Source organism: Eschscholzia californica, unplaced genomic scaffold (assembly GCF_041429995.1).
Source record: "Eschscholzia californica isolate CP2 unplaced genomic scaffold, dmEscCali1.0.p SCAF_6, whole genome shotgun sequence".
NCBI classification, from domain to species: domain Eukaryota; kingdom Viridiplantae; phylum Streptophyta; class Magnoliopsida; order Ranunculales; family Papaveraceae; genus Eschscholzia; species Eschscholzia californica.
The window spans coordinates 15,062,876-15,087,159 of NW_028238483.1; the positions used below are offsets into that span (position 1 = coordinate 15,062,876).

Here is a 24,284-nt window from a genome sequence, read left to right on the forward strand (position 1 = left end):
GCGTGCATGCGGCATAAACTCCCCAGCCACGCGCTTGCGCTTAGGTAGGATTTTATTGGCCCAAGCACTTATTTGTTCAGGAGAAACTAATCCAATTGGGAAATTAGGTCAAATGACCTTTGACCCAATTGACTTTGGTGGAATGACCCTTATTTCTCAAGTTCCTTGAAATGACCCTATTTTTGCCATTTTCTTCCAAGTTTGCCCCTCAATATAAAATCGAGTCTAGATTTTCTAGACACCCGATTTTGATCCAAACCGAGAAACTCCCCCTCTCTAGAACGAAATTTGATTGGGTTCTTAGAGTTTTCAAAATCATTCCACCCTTCCCTCTCCAATTTATATGGCATTAATCAATGCAATTGAGTCTCAATCATGAAACATCTTGAATCTTCTCTCCCATCTAGGGTTTCAATTTTAAATCTCTTCTTCTTCATCGGAAATTTCGCCCAAATTTTTACTTGGTTAGGGTGGTTGATTTGTTGAGGTAAGTTCATCTTTGTTATAGTTACCTTATTTCATCTTGATTTTTATTTCGTTTCATACTATATGTTGTTTTGTTTGGTTTTGAATTGGTTTTTGATTTATCTAGCTATTGTTCATCTTCCTAGAGTTTTACAACTTCATGATTATCTATTGTTTTAGGTTATGTTTTGATTGTTTATCTAATGTTTAATGTTAAATTCATCTAATATATTGTTAATTTTTCAATTTTTGCTTGAGTTTTACCTTAATCTTATGCATTGGTTACTTTGCTTGACAATGTTCACCATGTGTTTGTTAATAGTCCTCAATGAATGAAAATATTGTTCATGTTTGTTGAAGTTTGTTCTTACTTCATCTTCATTACTACATCTTATGTATTGCTTGATTGTAAATTTACATCTTGAATTCATCTTCCTCAATTGGTGTATACAACAAACATCTTCCTTATTCTTGGACCAGAACCAAATAATATAGATGTCATGACAAATGGTAGAACTTACAAGAATTTATAAGATGAAGTTACTTTTTTTAACACAAAACAAAAGTTCCTCATCGATCTTCAGCATTTTCACAACATTTCCACGACCAAACTGATACTTCAGAACTGTTGTTTTTTACTTGGGAACCTTGCATATGGTGTAGAAGCTAACTTTTGTAATGAAGGTTAATGCAAGTTGCTGCTTAAAACTAAAAAATAATGTGTATAAAGTTCTTTTGTTTATGGTCATCCTTTTCTGCACTAATGCATGTGGTGCTAAGCATAATTCCTGAAAATTTGGATGAAACACTTTTAGGGTGGGAGAGTGTTACTTTTCAAATTGGTACTTCGCTTTTGTCAATTTACATGTTGAATTCATCTTATGTGTTGTCAATTTACATGTTGAATTCATCTCATGTTTGTATGTATTTTGGAAGTTAGTAGTAATTTTAGTACGTACAAATAATGAATTTATCTTTGTTTTGTAGGGTAATTCCTAATAGAATCCGTGAGCATTTGGTTATTTCATGGTGGTAGATTAGAAAAGGAGTTCAAACTGTATTTCTTGATGCGATGCACGGTGCATGCATTTACCACCTTAGTAATAATTTGAAGGCAAAGTTTAAGAAAGATGATTTCCTTTCGTTATTTTTTAGAGCAAGCAAAAGCTACAAAACTTTCAGACCTTAAACGGTTATTTTTGATAGTATGCCACGATTTCTCGATACATGGTGAATGAATTTGTATTTTTGATTTGCAATGTTTGAAAATTTGACCCAAATAACAGAGAAGAAAGATTTAGAGATATTATCACAAAGATTGTTGTGTCGATGAAGAAAAATTATTTGTGAAGTCTCTTAATATATCTCCAATGAAATATATTCTAATGTAATATGACCTTTTACTTTGTGCACTTTTAATTCTGTTGTGAACTCATTGTATGTATGTGACTATTCCAAGACGTAAATTTATGTTCTTCCATGGTTGTAAAAAAGCTTAGACGGTATTATATGACAAGAGTACAGTAGTCTAGACTCATATTGCAGGTGTCTAGACTCGGAGTCCAGGAGTCTAGACTCGGACTCCAGGAGTCTAGACTCAGACTCCAGGAGTCTAGACTCGGACTGCAGGAGTCTAGACTCGGACTGCAGGAGTCTAGACTCAGACCGTCTCAGTCTAGACAGACCGTCTCAAGGAGTCTTTCAATGTCTACTCTCACACTGTGTGGACAAATCCATAAGAAATTTAAGCATTCAAATTAATATTACTAAATTGTAATAGATATCAAAGTAAAATAAGTCGAAGTATTTCCATAGGTGAAGTACTTTGAATTGTCCCCGGAACCATAAAACTCAATTTTGTCAAGCTATTCTTCCTATCTTCACATACTATTTTATTAAAAACTTCACGAAGTTCTCTAAGTGCTTTCCGGTCTGATAGAACTTTTTCGGTTTGTTTACCACCAATATACTTTATTTCGTCATTCACATTTTACAATCTACCACCATGGAATAACCAAGCGCTAACGGATTCCATTAGAAATTATCCTACAAAACAAAGATAAATTCATTATTTGCATGTATTAAAAAGTACTACCAACTTCCAAAATACATACAAAACAAGATTTTATGCTTGAAGATTATTAAGTAATACAAGGAAACACAAGGTCAAACATCAACAAAGAATAGATACATTTAGAAGCTATATATATATAACACCGATTTCATCGAGGAAAGTAAACTTGTATAGGTTACAGTCTAGACTGAGTCTGAACTAGTATAGGTTACTAATATTGAGGACTATTAACAAATCATGTCTAGCATTCTTTCAATTCTTCGTCACGTTGCAAATATTTTAAGTGGGATCATTCACAAAAGGTTATCTTATGTGTCGCAAGACATTAATACCTAAATATATGAATATGATAGCCATTGAGGACAACTATCAAACACATGAATGATGAACAAACTTCAACAACATTAACAATACTTTCATTCATTGAAGACTATTAACAAACACATGGTGAACATTGTCAAGCAAAGTAATCAATCCATAAGATTAAGGTCAAACCCAAGCCAAAATCGAAAAATAAGCAACACATAAGATGAATTTAACATTACACAATAGATAAACAACCAAAACATAACATAAAACAATGTAATCATGTACTTATTACAAGGTAAACCCTAGGAAGATGAACAATACATAAATAAATCAAAACTCATACAAAACCAAACAAAACGACTTATAATATGAAACAAATTAACAATGAAGATGAAATATGGTAAAACCATAACAAAGATGAACTTACCTCAACAAATCGACCAAACCCTAACCAAGTAAAAATTTGGGCGAAATTTCCGATGATGAAGAGATGGGAGAGAAGATTCAAGATGTTTCATGATTGAGACTCAATTGCATTGATTAATGCCATATAAATTGAAGAGGGAAGGGTGGAATGATTTTGAAAACTTTAAGAACCCATCAAATTTCGTTCTAGAGAGAGAGGGGGGTTTTCTCGGTTTGGATCAAAATCGGGTGTCTAGAAAATCTAGACTCGATTTATATTGAGGGGCAAACTTGGAAGAAAATGACAAAAGTAGGGTCATTTCAAGGAACTTGAGAAATAAGGGTCATTCCACCAAAGTCAATTGGGTCAAAGGTCATTTGACCCAATTTCCCAATCCAATTCGAAGATGTCTGGTGCAAACCACGCAAAACACCTTTTCATTTCTACGAATATACCATTAATAGATGGAAGAGTCTGTATAAGGAAGTAATACTTATTATATATCTCAGATGTGGTACTAACTCAAAATCTCAATTTAGAGTTATATTGTTGTCATGCCAAACTAATTTATTAATAACTCCTTCATAAGGAATCCAATTTGGACAAAGATAAATGAATAATAAAAAACACCAACATATATGAGAATAAGAACTCTTTTTTCTCTCCTTCATTTCGTATTGAAATAAAATTACAATAACCCTTTTTGTTTACATTGAAAAAGATAAATAAATATGATTTCAGATTTATTCCCCTTCTTCCTCAATAGGGAGGTTCCATTCTTTGAAAATGTTGTGAATTTAGGAAAGAAGAAATGATAGCAACAACTTTCTAGCAAACAGCTTCCACGGCCAATCTCTTCGCAACATCTTTACCACAGCCGCTCGATCCTAGAGTTGCATCTGATACACTGATGGTACAACTCTCTTTCCCGATACATGTCTTCATAAGATGAACACGAAGTAAAATCAGTTTCAGAATTTGGAAAATCCTTAGGCTATATTTGTACTAGATTGATGTTATAAAACCGTTTCTAAAGTAGAAATAATATAAATTATCGGAAAATGTTTTTTTTTAAACCTCGTCTTGTAAGGGTAGTTTTAAGAGCTCCCCTAAAGTGTTATTGGCGTCTCTTTTTTCCTCGTACTCCCAGCTCAAATCTGCTTTCGGAGGCACCAAATAGGCAAATAACACTTGGGAAGGTGGGTAGGGGCGCCTTTAAATTATCCATTTTTGATAGCTTTTCATTTTTCCTACAATTAAGCAACAATTTAACTATTTTTCTGGTAACAGTAAATATGAATACCTTCTGGATAGTGGAGAGTGTGTTCGAAGCATCACAATTGCCTTTCTGGAACGATCCGCACGAGCCTTTGGGATCACCAAAGCTTGCGAATTTGATAGCCGAAATGCTACGACCACCTTGACATGACAATTGCAATGTATTCCCTTCATATGCATTGCCGCAAGCTGTACCTACTGTGACGGTTTGGAAATTAATCTGTGTTGGATTACCACCGAATTCTTCGAATAATATCAAGGTATTTGATTCATCATTGAGGAACGATCGTGGTACATGATACCATCTTTGAGATGGATTTCCACAGTTGGTCAAACATTTCTTTTCATTGTATCCTCCTCGATAATCACATTTTTCATCACAACCGTCACTTTTAGCGATGAACGATGGCCAGAACCGTCCAATGCTATGACCATTGACCCAAGCATGACCTTTTCCCATACCTTTCAAGTCAACCACTACTGGTTCTGTCCCCAAAGGAGCCTTGAAAATTGTCTGGAAAATGAGGAGTTCGTTAGAGTTGGTCAGACCAATATTAGAGAATCGATATTTGAATGTTCGATACGAATATTGAAATCTTCTTCATGAGATTTTCTTTAAAATTGAGTATTCATGCTACATTCTTTGCGAGTATGATTTGAGGTAATACCTTGTACCAAGTCATAGGCCTATAGATGGCAAGTTGCTCACTAGTCCATTTGGCATGGCGCGAATTTGCACTTGGATCAAATACTTTTCTGCTCTCTCCATTCAACCCAACCTTAACATTTTAAAGGCAACCGAATAAGCTCATAAACCCGAATGCAAAAAAGAAAAAGTCAATTGTCGAGCATAAGATTTTCATAGAAAATGAACTCTTGCCTTATAAGCCCAAGTGCTGTTTGACAAGTCTTTAGTGTTGTTGTTGCTTCCAATCAATTGAATTGGTCCCAATATTCCCGTTTTCTCCAAATCGAAAAATGAGCCATAATTCTATATACCCACAAAAGCAAAAATCAAAATTATGTTTTAGAAATCATTAACTAGTTAAAATCATTGAGCAAAACTCACATATCTGTTGTATTTAAATAATAAGTAAGGAAGAATGGTACCTTTAATCCGACTGTGGCACTAAGTAATGAGATAATGTTTTTTCCTGGTTTCAAAGGGACTTGTTTCTCAAAAACAAATCCATATGACCCACCATTTTTGGCTCCCCAATCGGAGCCGATGAGTTTCCCATTGACGTAAGCATGAAGTACATGGCCTGTGGTACTCACACGTAGAGTCTGTAATCCTTTGTGTGCATCACCTACAACGCTGTAACAAAAATATTTAATAAAGATTAATGTTTGAAAAATGATCTTATACTCGAAAATATTAAGAAACATAATAAACGTATATACCTAGTCATGTACCACAAGTAGTCAGAAGCGTCAACGGTGGTTTCTTTTTGTTCAAGAAGCTTATTTGCTGTAACGGTGCCCTTTCCTTTTAGGGTATCCTTTATTGATTCAGCCATCCATGACCATGTAAGCTGTGATGGTTCATCTTCAGCACTATTTGGTTGATTTACCATTACTGAAGTTTGGACATTAACTTTAGCAGTGTTGTGGATTTCCTTGTTACAGTCAGCGACAATACTAACTGACCAACCAGGAACTGAGAATTTTACTCCGTCCAAATCTACGTTGGCAATGTCGTTGTTTTCATTGCTTACGAAACATACTTTTTCATTACCAGAAAAATACTTGGTTATCCAAACACCATCGGTTACTTTGGTGGCATTTCCAGTACCAGTGGTTAAAATCTTTTCTGAAGATTTAAGGGCGGCATGAAGTTCTTTAAGATGTCCCCATTTGGGTTGGTTTAAGTTTCCATATTCATCAAGTGGTGCGTCATAATCGTATGACGTTGCTATGTATGGACCTCCGGTGGTACGACCAAAGTTGGTTCCTCCATGATACTGTTCAAACCCATCAACAGTAAACCAAGATTATTAAGAGAGACGAGTAGACGACTGTTCAAATCTTACTGTTATTAGAGAGTATTACCATGTAGTAGTTTTGGAGAATACCACCATTCTGGAAGAAACGAGCAACTGCAAATGCGACATCTTCGGCAGTTCTGTGGGGGTTTAGTCCACCCCATCCCTTGAACCAACCAGTCCAGTTTTCAGTCCACATTTTTGGGCTTTTTGGGTTGTTTGGTGTGAATTGATCACAATAGAAACCATTGCATGTGTTGATCTGCATATTTTAATATTTTTATACGTTTAGCATCGATGAACTTTTACCATATTTATAATTGTGGTACAGTATAAGTATTTATTGTTTACCATCGTCTGTGGGGCATCGGACTGTTGGCACATAACCCATGGAACACCGACATTTTGAGACAAGGCCATGTTTGCAGCCCATTGGATGTATGACTTCCCTGCTTGTCCATAAGGTCCATTAACATTTCCGTATTCGTTTTCAATCTGTCAAGTAACAACAAGGAGTAATTTCTATTAAGAAAGACAATATAATAATTAAATGCAATAATAAGAAAACACATGCTGAGCTTATGAACCTGAGCAAGGATGATAGGACCTCCTTGTGGTGCAAAGAGCTTTGCTTCTTTGCACATGTCTACTATCTTGGTAGTGAAAGTTTGCATTTCATCCTGCACAGATTTTGTATAAATTAAAAACATCATCGACGAAAATATTCTATGATGGAGGAAACATAAAACTGTCGTGGTTATAGTAAATTAGGTACCTTGTAAACTTGATTATCTGTTCTCAATTGAATTCCTGGTAGATTGTGTAACCACATAGGAAATCCTCTGAAAAAGTAGGGTGTAAATTAAACAGAAGATAATTATATGAGGAAATATTTACGAATTTCATTTGAAAAATAAAGTTAAAGACATAATTACCCGTAATTCCATTCAGCACAAACGTACGGGCCAATTCTAAGAATAGCGTACAATCCTGCAGCTTGTACCGTCTTGAAAAACCTAATAAAGTCTAGGTTTCCGGAGAAATCGTACTAAATTCAATAGAAAGCAAAAACAATTCAAACATTCAGGTATTTGTTATATATATGAGTAACATATAAAACAATTGGAATTAAGAGAATTGTTACAACCTCTCGACGACGAGGTTCGTGTCTGTCCCAGAATACGTATGTCTCAATAGCATCGAGTCCGCCTGCTTTGGACTTTGCTATTAGATCCGGCCACATCTGTAACCAATTTCACTCAGTAATATGGATAAACATAGAAAGACACATGCCACAAAGTTCTAAGAGCGTAAGCAAATTATCGTGTTTTCTTTGAATACCTCAGGAGTGCTACGAGGATAATGGATAGAACCGGAAATGATAATGCGACGATCTCCATTGATAATTACGGCTCGTGAATCGGTAGTGACGGTTGTGGCGGTGACTACAGAGGACAGGCTTAAAGAGAACAATGCTACACCTAACCCAAAAACAAAAGCATTATCTCTACAAGAACCTGTCATGATGTTTGTTTGATGGATGAAGAAGAAGGAGGAGGACAAAGCCTTATTCCAATTCTCTTTAGAACAAGAAGTATTTATAACATTTAAAATGACTAAATATAGGAACAGTTAAATTTTGTAGTAAATCCTGAATCAAAATTAGTCTTCTATGAAAGGATTAAATGAAAGTAGGAAGTGGCGGAGAGACATCGTCTCTTTGCATTTTGGATACCACAAAATTCTAACTACTAATTTTCAAAGTGGGCAGCCGGAACGGATACAAACGATTTATTGGTTGTCGCTTATTTTTAGAGTTTTCTTACCTCAATCTAATAGATTATAGAAGAATCTATTAGAAGAAAAAGGCGAATGTTTAGGACGAAATAATTTGGTTTAATGACCAAAGAGAGCTACTACAATATTAATATTATGATTATTTGGGTCCAAATAATATGGTCTATTGGTCTAAGGCAAAATAATTTGACATTATGGCTATAATAACTGCAGTATTAATAATTTCTTTTTAGCCAAAACAAGCGGCCTCTTTTTCTCCTTTTCTACCCCATTACTGAATTATTGATGTAGAGACAGAATTTCTTGGCAGAAAACTATATTAGTGACCACTGCCACCACCATAAATATAACTCTGTTCGAAAGATTAAACGACTCTCTCTCTCTGTCTCTCTCTCCTTGTTTTCAATTTACTCTTGTTGATATGAAGATATGAAGAATATATGTGAAAAAAGGTGAATGATCTAGGTTTTTTTTTATGGTTTTGTTTATTCATTTGATATATTATAAGAGAAATGAAGACATTTCATTTCATTTGACTTTCTGTTATATTTGAATTTATGTTATAAGTACTGTAACAAACTCTCACTCTCTCTTCCCTTCATCAAAAAAAAAAAACTCTCACTCTCTCTCTATAATTGTCTAACTGACTTTCTCTCTCTAAGAGAGAGCATAAGTAAGAGCTAAGTGCTCAATTATTGTAACTATTCTCAATATTAATAAAACTAGTTACAATTCTCTAAATCTCTCATCTCCTTAAAATTCTTCATGGTATCAGAGCGTTCTTAATCGACCAGAATAGCTTCTGCAATCATTAGTGGCTTCTTTATCATCTCTTCATCTCTTCCAGTATTCATTCCTCAAATTTCAAATGTCATCAACTACATATCAGTAAAGCTAACTGATTCAAACTACTTGATCTGGAAAGATCAAGTAGAAACAATGTTGTTAAGTAACGATCTAGTTGGCTACATTGATGGATCATTCACTCAACTAGATCTAACTATTACTGAAAATAACAGAGAAATTCTCAATCCTGAGTTCATCATTTGGCGGAAGCAAGATAGTTTCGTGAAATCATGCTTGAAGGCGACGTTCTCAGATTCGATCTCTTCTGATGTTCTAGGGTTAAAAATAGCAAGAGAGATCTGGTGTTCTCTACAAAATGCTTATACTGAAGAAATTGAATCAAAGGTTGATGTTCTTCGAAAGGAACTTCAAAATATCAAAAGAACTTCTTCTGTTACTGATTATCTGCATCAGATCAAACAATTATTTGATTCATTAACATCAGTTAATGATAAAGTTAGTGAAAAAGAACTAATTCGTTTTACTTTACAAGGATTAGGTAAAGAATTTAGTCAATTTGTAGTTACTATTCAAAATTGAACTGGTAAGATTACTTTTCCAGAACTTAAATCAAGGTTAATCCAACATGAACAATGGATGGAATCACAGGAGAGTGATGATCAAAACTTAGCGTTCTATACCAACCAAACTAAGAAAACTCAATACAAATCAAATCAAACTCAGAAGCAATATTATTCAAATCAAAATCATGCAAAATCATATCCAAATCAAACTCAGACCCCAAAATCGAGTCAAGAAAACAATTAACAATATCTGACTCACAAAACCCAAAACTAATCACAACATACAAAAGTTCAAACTCAAATACAACATCAAATACATCCTTTACAAAATCAAAAGGCTGAGAATTTTGATTTCTCATTAATTCCTTGTGGAATTTGTCACAAATGGGGACATTTAGCTAGAACGTGCAGATTTCGATATTGTCCTCCTAATATGATCAATAATAATCAACCAAATCAATCGAAGTTTGGTGGTTATTATACTGAAACCTCCTCAGCTCAAGTGGATAAAGGTTTGGCAGAACGTAATACTACTATCACTGTTATTGAATCTGATGAAGAGTGTTATCCTGAAATTTTTTCAGAAGATCACTTACATTCTTATGAATCTGATAATGAAGAATGCTGCTATGCTTCTATCCATCAAAGTGTTGATCCTTCTCTTTGGTTTGCTGATTCAGGAGCTACTAGTCATATGACTAATGATTTTAAGGTAATCTCTACGCCTAAACCTTATTATGGTAAAGAATCTGTAATGGTAGGAAGTGGGAAGAATATTCCTATAATGAGTACTGACCATACTTAGTTACTTACATCTACTCATAATTTTAAACTGAATAACATACTCAATGTTCCTCAAATCAAGAGAAATTTGCTATCTATATCAAAATTCACTAAAGATAACCTTTGCACAGTTGAATTCCTACCTTGGGGATACAATATAAAGGATTTGTTGACCACCAAACCCTTAGCTTCAGGTCCTATGGTCAACAACTTGTATCCAATTGATTTTTCTAGTGGTAAAGAAACTCTTGTTACTGTTCAAGCTGTTTCTTCATAAATTTGGCAAAGAAGGTTAGGTCACCTAGTCCCTTCTGTAGTTAAGAAACTTAATCAAACCAAATTGATTGATGTGTCCACTGGTACTGAAGATGAATTTTGTCACTCTTGTCAACTTGGAAAGAGCAAATGTCTTCCTTTTGCACATCAGAGAGCTTATCTACTGCTCATCTTTAACTTGTGCACTGTGATGTCTGGGGTCCTGCTCCAATATCAACAAAATCAGGAAATGGATACTACATTCTTTTTGTTGATGATTTTAGCAGATATAGCTGGATATATCCTATGAAAGAGAGGTCTGAGAGCATTGGGTGTTTCAAACACTTCAAAGCTATAAGTGAAAACTTATTTGGAACATCTATTATTTCATTTCAAAGTGATGGAGCTCCTGAGCTTGCTAAAGATGAGTTTAAGACTTTTCTTAATGCAAATGGTATTGTTCTCAGATGCTCATGTCACTATACCACACAACAAAATGAAAGGGAAGAGAGAAAACATGGACAAATTACGTAAATTGCCAATACATTATCTTTTCAAGCTTCCCTTCCCAAAGAATTTGATTTGAAGCATTCACAACACAAGTTCATACTATCAATTTATTACCGTCTAAAGTGTTGGATTTTAAGAGTCTATATGAGGTTCTATTCTAGAAGAAGTTATTCTCACTTAAAGGTTTTTAGTTGTGCTTGTTATCCTCATTTTGGTCCATTAAGAGAGGATAAACTCAGTCTTATGTCTTTAAAGTGTGTGTTTATGGGGTATAGTCCAATTTATAAGGGGTACAAGTGTATGGATCCATTAACTCACAGACTATATATGTCAAGACATGTGGTGTTTGATGAGTCTCATTTTCCATTCAATGATGAGTCTGATACTTCTGTTATAGTCTCTCTTCCTATACCTTTGGTCACTCCATCATTTCCCATTTCTAATAGCCTTCCTCTCCAACTGATGTTGTTGAGACAGTTAGTACTTTAGATGATGTGTCTTCTTTACTGCCTGATGCTTGTGTCTCTTTAGTGTCTATATCTTCTCAACTTATTTATCGTATGACTACAAGAACAAGGAATGGTATTGTCAAAACAAAATGTGCTACTGATTTTGTGGCTTACCATTCTATTTATTCGTATTTCTTGTCTCTCTTGTTTTACAAAGCAAAACCTACTAGTTACGAAGAAGCTTCCAAAGATGATGAATGGTGTAAGGCCATGGAAAGTGAATTTTTAGCCTTAAAACATAATGAGACATGGTCTTTAGTTCCTCATAGGCCTGACATGAATGTTCTAGGCTGCTAATAGGTATACAAATTGAAGCAAATGGCTGATGGTTCAATAGAGAGACACAAGGCTAGCCTTGTAGCAAAGGGATTTAACCAACAAGATGGTATTGATTTCTAAGAAACTTTTAGCCCAGTTGTTAAGGCTACCACAATCAGGACAGTTTTGTCCATTGTTGTTTCTCAGAAGTGACTCATTAAACAATTAGATGTATCTAATGTTTTTCTCCATGGAATTTTGGAGGAAGATGTGTATATGAAGCAACCTCAGGCGTTTATTGATCCACAACACAAGGACTTTGTTTGCCATCTTCATAAGTCTGTTTATGGTCTGAAGCAAGCTCCAAGGGTCTGGTTCAATAGGTTTGGAGCTTTCCTAGAGAAGTTTGGATTCTTAAAAAGTCAGTCAGACCATTCAATATTCACTCTTCAACAAGGTGCTGAGAAACTCATTCTTCTTCTCTATGTTGATGATATCATACTCACAGGTACTTCTTCCACTCTCATTGATTCTCTTATTCAAACTTTGGCCTCTGAATTTGCAATGAAAGACTTAGGTGAATTGCATTATTTCTTTGTAATTGAGGTTGAGAGAATCTCCTCTATGTCCTCTTTGCATCTGACTTAGAAGAAGTACACTATCCAACTCTTGGAAAAGGCAAATATGTTGGGTTGTAAGCCAGGTTCAACTCCTATTCCAAGTGGTCAGAGAGTCTAGAACAAATGGGGAACTGCTCTGTAATGTTGAGTCTTATAGAAGTCTTGTGGGGGGTTTACAATATCTGACTTTGACAAGACCAGACATCTCTTTTGGAGTGACCTATCTGGCTCAGTTTATTAATAAACCTACCACAGTGCATGTGCAGTTGGTTAAGAAAGTTTTCAAATACTTAAAAGGCTGCTTGGGCTCTGGAATTACAGTTAGTCCAGGGAGTGATCAACTTAAAGTGTTCTGTGATTCAGATTGGGCAAGATGCCCTGATACTAGGCGAAACACACATGGTTATTGTGTTTATTTGGGTGCTAATCTTCTAAATTAGTCTTGTAAGAAGCAGCCCACAATGGCTAGGTCTTCTACAGAGGCTGAGTACATGGTTTTGAGCGTTGCTACTACTGAAGTACTTTGGATCTCTTACTTAATGGAGGAACTTGGTTTTCCACTAAAGCTTCCTTTTCTTCTCTTGCGTGATAATCTTTGTGCTAAGAACTGTTGGAATTAGAAGAATATATTTTATATTTCTATATATCTTATATATATATATCTATATATTATAATTCTGTAATTAGATTAGAAATATCTCTTATCTTATTTGCTTTAATTCTCTAACTATATTTATCTTGTAATTTAGTTATAAATGATTGTACATACAAGAGAAATAATATGAGAAATTATGATTCAATTTGGTATCAGAGCAAAATCAATTGATTCATACCTCAGTTCTCACAATTCTCGTGTCGTTCCGACATTCTTCTTGTTTTTTTTTCTTCAATCCAACAATGTCTTTGGCATAGTGGATCTTCAAATCCAGTAGAAGAAAGTTACTATTTTTTCTCTTAATCTTTATAATCAATCAGTATTTTCGGCTACATTCATCGATGTTGGGATATCAAGAAAAGTTTTGCAGATCGAGGTCTCTTACATCATAATTCTTCCGCTGACATGTGTATTGCGTCAAGGGTTTGTTCAATTCGACTTAATTATCATTATAATGTGATTTTTGATTTCTAACCTTCATCTATTATTCTCTCTATTTCTCTCTACAAATATCAAAAGAAAAGGATTTTTTTTTCTTTTTCGTCACCAGCTATAACTTTCATTCAAGAGAATCCACAGGTTCAAAGCTCGAAATTCTTGGTAATTCTATTATTCATACTTTTGTGTATGAGTTCAGTATTGCAGTAATATTTCAAGTATTTTTTCTCGTGTTTGGACTTGGAAGATAGTTGTCTTGTGATTCTCATGGTAGTTTTGTTGCTCAATTAGATTATGTCGAACTTCAATCCCAAATTGATAAGTTACAATTGTGTTCGGGCATAACACATACTTCTATGCCAATGGATACTACTACGGTTGGTAACTATATTGCTCTTCATGGTAAGTCAGACCACTGTACTTGGATTTTGGATTCAGGAGCCAATAATCATATGACTGGCAAGTTATCTACTCTTACTTCAGAGGTTATTCCCGTTAATCAGACGGTTAGTATTGCTGATGGAACCGCCATGCCTATTAGTAGTCAAGGAAATGCTCGTTTATCTTCCAATATTACCTTAAATTCAGTCTATTACGTCCCAAAATTTGCTTATAACCTTTTATCTGTAAGCCGTCTTGCTAAAACACTAAATTGTGCAGTTATTTTTTTACCTAACTGTTGTGTTTTACAGCAACTAATTTCGAGGAAGATTCTTGGTAAAGGATATGAGCGTGATGGACTCTATTATTTTGGTGAGCCCTTGACTCCTAGGAGTTCTCCATCTAGTCTGCAAGCTTCTGTTTTACCTGGTTCGAATTCGTCTCTTTGCTCTATAAAATCTTTAGATCTGTGGCATGCACGTTTAGGGCATGCAAACTTTCAATATCTATGTTGGTTATTTCCTTCCCTTCATAAAGCTTGCAAAGACTTTAAGTTTAGCTGCGTAGTTTACGAATTATCAAAACATTCTCGTACCACGTATATCCCTCGCATGCTTCGTGCACCTAGGGCTTTTTATCTCATCCATTCTGATGTGTGGGGTCCTTCTCCTGTGTCAGCTATTTCCAAACATCGTTACTATGTCACATTTATTGACGATTACACTCGTTGCACATGGGTTTATTTGATGAAAACAAAGTCTGAAGTCTTCACCCATTTTACTAATTTTCTTCAATTGATAAAAACTCAATTTAATACAGTAGTTTGCAACATTAGATCTGATAACGGTGGGGAATACCTAACTAATGAGTTTCGATCTGAACTTAACAAAAAAGGTATTCTTCAACAACTTACAGGCCCTTACACTCCTGAGAAGAATGGTGTAGCAGAAAGAAAAAACCATCATATTATGTCTGTAGTACGTTGCCTTCTACGTGGTATGAGTGTCCCTAAGTATTTCTGGCATCTGGCAGTCCTCACAGCAGTTTATCTTATAAATCGAACACCAAGTAGAGTATTGAATGGCAAGACTCCTTTCCATATTCTCCAACCAGGTAGCACTTTATTTCCCATCTTACCTCGTGTTTTTGGATGTACGTGTTTCGTTCAGAATCGCAACCCTACCCGTACAAAACTTGATGACAAGGCTATTAAGTGTGTTTTCTTAGGATATTCCTCAATGTCTAAAGGATATAGGTGTTATGATCCCCTCACAAATCGTTTCTATCATTCTATGGATGTAACCTTTCTAGAACAGATTCCCTTTTTCACCGATACTCCTTCCTTGTCAGATCCTGTTAAGGAGATTTTCGTAGAGGACAATACTTTTCTTCCACGTCCAGTTACTATTCAAATGAATTGTCCTCTCCTCCTTCATCTAGTCAAATGGTGCCTCTTTCTCCTATTGTTAATCCATCACAGGTTTGCTCGCGTCCTTCGCGCTCTAGCGATCCTTTGCCAGCTTCTTCCCCCCAATCAGGTAATTCTTTATCTCCTTCAGTTTCTGAACCTCCTCCACCCAGATATCCTACCCGGGAGCGACGTATGCCCTCGCGGTATCTACTTACATGCAACACTAATCATCCTATTTCTCAGTATCTGTCCTATCAGGATATTTCAGATCAATATCACTCTTTTCTCAGTCAGGTTGATTCAGTTTCTATTCCTCGCTCTTTTCATGAGGCTCTTCAAAATCCTAAGTGGGTGGATGCTATGCAAGCTGAAATGAATGCCCTTCAACATAATCAGACATGGGAGTTGGTTAGTTTACCTACTGGAGAGAAAATAGTGGGATGTGAGTGGGTTTTCAGTGTGAAATATTTAAGTGATGGTACCATTGACATATATAAAGCTCGTCTTGTCGCGAAAGGATTCACTCAGGTACCAGGAAAGGACTTTAATGCTACATTTTCCCCCGTTGCTAAGCTAACCACAATCCGTTTGTTGGTATCTCTTGCTGCTTCTAATTCATGGCCTCTTTATCAACTTGATGTCAAAAATGCATTTCTTAATGGCGATTTATCGGAACCCATATATATGGACCCTCCACCGGGATTTCGGGCTCAGGGGGAGTATTCAGGGAAAGTTTGTCGCCTTCGCAAATCCCTATATGGTCTTAAGCAATCTCCTAGAGCATGGTTTAGTCGTTTTAGTGATGTGGTCAAATCTTTGGGATTTTCGCAGTGTCACTCAGATCACACATGTTTTATTCGTCGTTTTCAGGGTCATTGTATTATCCTCTCAGTTTATGTTGATGACATAATCATTACCGGAGATGATCCATCTGGCATCTTTCAAGTAAAAGAAGCTCTCGGGAACTCGTTTGATATGAAGGATTTGGGTCTTCTTCGGTATTTTCTTGGCATCGTGGTTGCTCGATCTTCTCGGGGAATATCTTTATCTCAATGGAAGTACACCATCGATCTCCTTCAGGATACAGGTATGCTTGGGTGTAGGCCTGCATCTACGCCTATGGACCCAAACCTTAAACTAACTACAGAGTCTGGGGAATTATTACCTGATCCATCACGGTACCAACGATTAGTGGGTCACCTCATTTACTTGACAAATACACGACCTGATCTCACATATGCAGTGAGTGTTGTAAGTCAATTCATGCACGCACCACGTACCGCTCATATGGATGCCGCTTACCATATTCTTCGGTACCTAAAGACTTGTCCTGTTCTTGGTTTATTTTATGCCACAGGAGCACAGTCAGGCCTCTCTAGTTTTACTGATGCTGATTATGCAGGATCAAGAGGTGATAGGAGATCAACCTCTGGTATATGTGTGTTTCGTGGTAATCATCTTTTAGCTTGGAAAAGTAAGAAGCAAGCAGTGGTGTCAAGATCTTCTGCAGAATCTGAGTATCGTGCCATGGCTCAAGGCACATGTGAGATCATTTGGCTTCGTTCCCTTTTAACTGAATTAGGCTTTCCGGAAATGGAGTCTTCTACACTATTTTGTGATAATAAGTCTGCCATCATGTTATCTTCAGACTCAGTCCTTCATGAAAGAACAAAGCATATAGAAGTAGATATTCACTTCATTCGAGAGAAAGTTTACTCAGGTGTCATCAAACCAATTTTTGTCTCGTCCTCTAATCAAACTGCTGATATGTTTACTAAACCTGTTGGTCCATCATTACTGCAGTCATCACTTGTCAAGCTCGGGCTCGTCAACATCTTCGCCCCAGCTTGAGGGGGAGTGTTGGAATTAGGAGAATATATTTTATATTTCTATATATCTTATATATATATATGTATATATATATATGTATATATATATTATAATTCTGTAATTAGATTAGAAATATCTCTTATCTTATTTGCTTTAATTCTCTAACTATATTTATCTTGTAATTTAGTTATAAATGATTGTACATACAAGAGAAATAATATGAGAAATTATGAATTCAATTAACCGTGCTCAAAATCCAATTTTTCATGCTCGGACTAAGCACATTGAAGTGGACTATCACTTTGTAAGGGATCTAGTCACTCAAGGTGTTCCGAAAATTGTGTTTGTTTCATCAACTAATCAAGTTGTAGATATTTTTACTAAGGGGTTGCCTAGGGACTCTTTTCTCACGCTCAAGAACATCCTAATGCCTTGCTTCAATGTCCCAACATCAGTCTGAATAAGGGGAGTATAAGAGAAATGACATTTCATTTCATCCGACTTTCTGTTATATTTGAATTTTTGTTATAACTGTAACAAACTCTCACTCTCTCTTTATAACTGTTTAACTGACTTTCTCTCTCTAAGAGAATAAAGAGTATAAGTAAGAGATAAGTGCTCAATTATTGTAACGATTCTCAATATTAATAAAATTAGTTACAATTCTCTCAATCTCTCCTCTCCTCAAAATTCTTCATATATATACCCGTTTCTAGAAGTAGATCTATGGTTTTACAATGAATTGATTAATGTATTAATTGGTTGCAAAACAATATAAAAAATCTTGGTTATGATCTTTTTCCTGATTTCATTTCTGATATGATTTTTCATCTCATTGTTATATGATTATAATCTTGCTTTTGTCACTTTTGTGATCTATGTTGCAGTTGCCGTTTCTATTAGTTTTGTTATCTCGTTTGATGTTTTATTTGATTGTTTGTGATTGTACGATTTTCATGATTTTTGTTTAGTTCTATTTGGGTTGTGGTTTAAAAACACGACTGAAATGATTGATTAAAGGAATGTTTTTTTTTCTACAAATTGGTGTTTGTATTTTAAAAAATATTAATGTATGCATTTTGAAGAAAATAACGAAGACAAAAACTCCACTAAAATGTAAATTTTAAAAGAGGAAAAGAACAAACAAATACAAACAGGTGTTTGTTCGATACAAATTGGTGTTTGAGTTTGTCTAATATCCATTCATTGCAAAAGATAATAGTTCAGAAATACAAAAGAACAACGTTTGGAAAAATGGTCACAAAAATCAGCAAAAATCAGCAGGTAACCCAAAATAATGAAAAAAACAGTTCGAAAAATAAAAATAGTGAAAATATCAAAAATATGTTTTAAAAAACAGATAATGAAAAAAAAGATTAGAAAACGATGAAAGTTTTGGAGCGAAATAAGGACTGCTATATAAACATTATTTCTTGCATATATACATGCGCGCGCACACACACACACACACATATACATATATATAGTGACCCGTGCATATCATATACGTACAGTAACAAACTTAACTATCCACCCATGGTTGACTCCCAACCTATAGTGAGTTACCCAAAGAACTTTGTAGTGCATTGGCTTGTACATCCCATACCAACACTAACCAGAATATCAACATTCTCTCGAAAAAGTATCTTATCTTTAGGTAGGCTGGTCACTTTTCCACTGGGTAACTCATCAGTCATTCATAGGCTAACCTCATAGTAAGTATATACACCTAGCTTAAGTATATACGTCTTAGCTTCACTAAATTCAAATAGTTAGGTAGTCCCTCTAGTGTCCGTGTTTGGGACGAAGTGTCTATTCTTATCGGTACTCTAGTATGTAATTATTTTGTGGGATTTTGTCAAATGTACCTATTATATCAAAGTCAGGAAGTTATACTCTTTTCTTGTAAAAAATCTCATTCACTTGTCATCTCAAAAGAGTAAGAACTAACTCATTCACCCTTAAATGAGATTGGGATTTTTAGCTAGTTACTTATCTTATCAAACACGAAACTGATACATGAAAAGTCGTATCATAGAAAGCAGAGGGATCCCAATCAATTCCAAAACTAGTCGGGCGGTCTGAGTTGTACATCCCTTGAGGCCCGAATGTCAGAACATAATAGGATAGTCAGGGTGGAAAATCTTCGAGCCTGAGTGTCCAACCTAAGTGAAAATCTTGGCCTGAGAGTGGAGCACTTCAACTGTCAAAACCCACATGACTCATTTGAACCCACTTCACCAATCTCATAAATCATGAAAAAATCTTTAAGTTTTTCAAGACATTGATTAGCACAAATTGTTTAAAACTATTAGTTTGTAAGTCATTTTGCATATAAACTTCATCACAAAACCACCACATCGATACGCATAATCAACGATATAAACTTCGTCGAAATCAACGACATAAATCATGAAAATATGATCACTGATACATCTACATAAAAGTAAAACATGCATATCTACTCTTCCTACCATGCCTATCGATGCAACTATAATAGAAAATAAGAGGTCCCCCACCCAGCATTTAAAACTCCTTCCTCCTCCGCTTTGTGTCGAGCATCTTGCTTTGAATTTGATGGCTTTTCTCCTGACAAACAAGACAAGTATAGAACTAAGATTCTTTGGTAATGCTTATGAGAAGCTCTAAAGACACTTGAAAATTCATCTTCATGTTTTCTTTATGCTTTCATTTTGACATTTTCATCTTCAAGGTTATTTTTTTCTTTTTCATCTTTTTTATAGGGCTTCATCTTCAAACTTATGTTTCAGCTTCAGTACCCTTGCACAAATTATCTATTACAAAACTCATTTTGCTAAATAATTTTCTTAACAAGTATACAAAAAAAATGCTCATAAAATTATATTTTGTTTCCCGATTTAGGCAAGCTTTCATCACAAAACGTGTTTTGTAATAAAAATATTTCATATATTTCATATATGCTTCATGTTCAAGTTCCATCAACTTCATCTTTTTGTTTAACGTTTCATCTTCATCATCTTATTTCATTACAACTGTAAAAATATATTTGTCATTTTAATAGTTGTCTATTATAAAACACATTTTGTATCATCCATTTTATATTTCTGCTTATAAACATGTTGTTTCAAATTATGTTTTGTATCATGATTTTCTATATTGTGGTTTACAAAACGAGATATGTGCAATTTGGTATATGTGGATTCACATCAGTATTTTGGTCATATTTATTTGTTTCAGTGTGTATTTTGCCCCATACAAAATCGGTCTTGCTATACTGAATTTTGTCTTGTCTAGTAAATAGACGATGAAAAAATGATTTTATTTATGATTAAAAACGAGATTTACTTGAAACATTTTCAAAATATAATACTACAAAATATATTTTGTATGCTCTGTTTATTGTTTATGTTTGTGACAATATAGAAAAGTGTTTTATCAAATACAAAATGCATGTTATATACAACATCATAAAAACTGATTCAAGAAGATAAAATTTTATATACCAAACAAGACTTTCTGTTTTTTACTATACATTCTGATACGTTGTGTTAATGATTGGAATCCCCATATATCACCAAATGAACTAAAAAGTACCAAAACACGTTTGTAAGAAACAAAATGAGATTTGCGAGACACATTTTAAAGAATGTTATCAAAATGCACTATGTATAGACCAAAGCTCATTTTATAATTTAGTAAGTTTTCGTTTCAACAAAACAAAAAAAAATAATAATAATAATTTAGTAAGTTTTCTGATGATGTGTATAAAATGAAATTTGTATACTACAATACATTTTTTGGACACAAAACCAATTTAAACTATAAACAGACAGTACAAAATGCAGTTTGCATTATTATTCTTTGATAATGTGTGAAGCAAATCTAACTTCAAACATAAAAAAATTGTGCATTATCTATTTTGAACACAATCCGGATTAACTTTTGTCTTGAGAGAGTATAGCAAAATCGTTTTGGTATAGAGCAAAAATACAAATTGAATCCCAATAATAAAATCAAAATACATAGATAAATCTTTATATGTATATGCACATTATTATGAGTGGAAATCTTGTTTTGTAGGTTACGATATGGAAAATCATGCTACGAAACATAATTTGAATCGGCATGTTTAGAAATCAAAAGTAATGAGAAAGTGGATACAAAATGTGTTTCTTTGACAAATATTAAAATCAGGGCCGACCCTAACTTTTGTGAGGCTAACTAAAAAAATGTGGCCCTCCACTTCGTTTCTGTATGTATATAGATTTATTTTGTCAAATCTCCTTAGGTCATTTCTTTTCTCCATCAATTTTCTAAAATTTAACTACGCAAGTAAATTTTCACGAGTTTGCACATAGTAAGGTTTATAAAAGCTCAGACATATTATGCAACGTTTACTCACTAAAAAAGTTTTTACATTGTGCACGAGTTTGCACAAGAAGTAGAATTCTGAAAAATATTATAACATAGTCAAACATGAAACTCGACCAGTTTCTTTTATAGAAATGTTTGTGTGTAAGAAATTGTAAACATCTACATTATTTTCATTAAACTTGCATAAAAGAAAACTTCCGAAATCTTTTTGAACTAAGTAGTCTTCCAAAATTTAGTTAATGATAGCCTAATTCTCTGAAAGGTTACTCTCCAACTTACTTAATGAGATATTCATTGGAATCCACAGGTTGTTGCAAGTCTCTAAATCCTCTTCGAGATTTCTTCTCCCTCGAAGATAGTATCTCCTTAAATTTCTGAAAGTAAGATAGGGAGATCGAGAAATTAAAAAATATGATCAAAAGAAAGAGATATGAATAAGAGATGCAAAGAGAAATAATGATCAAGAGAAAGAGATATGATCGATCAATACATTAACTCTTTCTGAAAGAAAAAGAAAGAAATAAGAAAGAGGATGAGGGAGAGAGAAAGAAGATGAGAGAGAGAGAGTATGTGTATGTGTTTCTGTGTGCGTGCGGGAAAATTATAACTAGATGGTCGATCGACACTTATCTCCGATAGAGTCATTTTCAGACATGAAGATGGTTTAAAATAGAAAGAAAAAGTATGGAAGAAAATAGTCTAAAAAGAAATTGAAAACCTAAAGCTAAAATTACTTGATGGAATGAGAGTCTTGCAACCAAATTTGGTTGCTAGATTAATATTGGGGTCAAAGTTTGCAATGAGCGGCTAAATTGGAAGTAACCCTCACAAATAAGAAACTTGAAAACCACGTGTAATCCAATACTGAGAATACAAATAGGACTGAAATGGCAAAAACGGTATTGGGTTATTTCGCTCCCGGGCTGAGGTATTTTAATATTAAGTGGCGCCACGTCTTTTTTGTATTCTTCTCCGATACCCACCTTTTTAGGGTGGTTATTTCGCCAGTTACTGGGAAAGTTAGCGATTTTAATAGTGGTTCCTTGCAGTTACCAACGAATTCTCTTCCCCTCTTCTCTGTTCTTATACTCTTTCGTTGCCTTTCAGAGGCATTAATTCGTGAAAATCAGTCTCATTTCAGTCGTCTCCTTCCTATCCTCTAATCTCCCTTAATCTTAAATCTTTCAACACTATGGATACTCCTATTTCTGAATTGATCCAGAAGTTTGCAGACCTAACCATGGCGGACGTAGACATTCCGTCAGTAGACAACATCGAGAACATAACTATAGAGGAACTCCCAAAGAATGGTCTTCTCAAATTCATTAGTAACAAAAAGGTGGACATCGGGTTGGCTATGATGAGGATCTTTAAGGTTCTTCATGGTCCTCATAAATTTACTCTCACTGAGATCTCGGACGATATTTTTCTCATACGATTTGTTAATCTAGTGAATTAGGTCTGGCTATAGAAAGTTCGCCTTGGGTAATAGCCGAGGATCTTGTAGTATTACAGATCCGCATGCCTCATTTAGCCCCAAGCGAACATAATTTTGACATGGCCTGGTTTTGGATCCAATTTCATGGAATACCAATTGGCCACCTAAATTCGACTACCCTTAATAAATTGGCTGGTACTTTAGGCAGTTTTAAGCCTACTACTCCTGAAGACGCTTTTAAATGGAGCGTCTTTAGTAGACTATTTGTAGAATTAAGTATCACCAAACCTTTAACTCCTAGAGTTAATTTGAAACTTTCTAATACAAAGTTACTCTCCATCGAACTTAGGATTGAGAAATTACCATGATTTTGCACATCGTGTGGTCGTATTTGACATTCAATCAAATTATGTCCATTCGTCCTTCAATTTACTAACTTATTAAAGTTGAGCACCAACCCTCAACATCATGCTCTCGTGGCTAAAGTCCAGTTCCCTCGATATAACGAGTCCTTCCGTGTTCCCTTTGCAGCCAGAGGAGTGGCTAAGGAACATGGATCTTTTTCTCTTCTGGACAACAGTTCCGGCATCTTTGGGCCTGTTCCTGAAACTCCTATGTCGGAACCGGTGCCCCCAATAACAGAAAGTTTGGTGAATTACTAACTATATTAACGCAGGCAAAGAAAGCAAAATTAAATAATACAGGTACTGCGGGTCCCAGTTGTTCTTTGGGATATCAACAACAATCTACTTCAGATGTACTCAGTGATGCTGACTTCATTGTCAATAGAAGTTTTCAGGGGAATTCAGCTACCTCCACATCACCGACTTTTGAAATGCCATTGGATACACGGAAAAGACACACCAAGAGATCAACCAGTCATATCTCAGAAGATAATACAACTACAAGGGTCACGGCAACCCCAATGTCGATGGAGCAATGAGTTACCGAGGATGGAATTGTCGGGGGCTCAGGTATGACCCGACAAAATCAAGCTTAAAATTGTTCCTCAATTCCACCACTACGGATCTAGTGTTCCTCTCTGAAACCCACCTTACTTCTATTTCCTCTATGCCCTCTTTTAATTATCTAGGTTTAAAAAAGAATTTTATTGTTCCCTCTTCCGGTCGCAGTGGAGGTTTGTTAGTTTACTGGA

The 24,284-nt window shown here is 35.0% G+C and overlaps 1 protein-coding gene and 1 long non-coding RNA gene across 2 annotated transcripts; both read right to left on the minus strand.

Annotated features, from left to right (window-relative positions):
* Positions 1–2,201: 2,201 nt before the first annotated feature.
* Positions 2,202–3,500, minus strand: LOC147531925 (uncharacterized). The gene is made up of 2 exons (XR_015228411.1): positions 3,276–3,500; positions 2,202–2,511 (listed from the first exon to the last, which is right to left on the minus strand). It is a non-coding gene; the product is annotated as an uncharacterized LOC147531925 (long non-coding RNA).
* Positions 3,501–3,891: 391 nt separating this feature from the next.
* On the minus strand, positions 3,892–8,236 carry LOC147531926 (beta-galactosidase 15-like). The gene is made up of 13 exons (XM_086651236.1): positions 7,859–8,236; positions 7,665–7,760; positions 7,453–7,565; positions 7,293–7,359; positions 7,105–7,197; positions 6,869–7,012; positions 6,585–6,779; positions 5,937–6,496; positions 5,643–5,850; positions 5,413–5,523; positions 5,201–5,311; positions 4,558–5,046; positions 3,892–4,193 (listed from the first exon to the last, which is right to left on the minus strand). Exons 1-13 carry the CDS (start codon positions 8,039–8,041, stop codon positions 4,083–4,085), a joined length of 2,481 nt encoding a protein of 826 aa, XP_086507362.1. The 5' UTR covers positions 8,042–8,236; the 3' UTR covers positions 3,892–4,082.
* Positions 8,237–24,284: the final 16,048 nt, after the last annotated feature.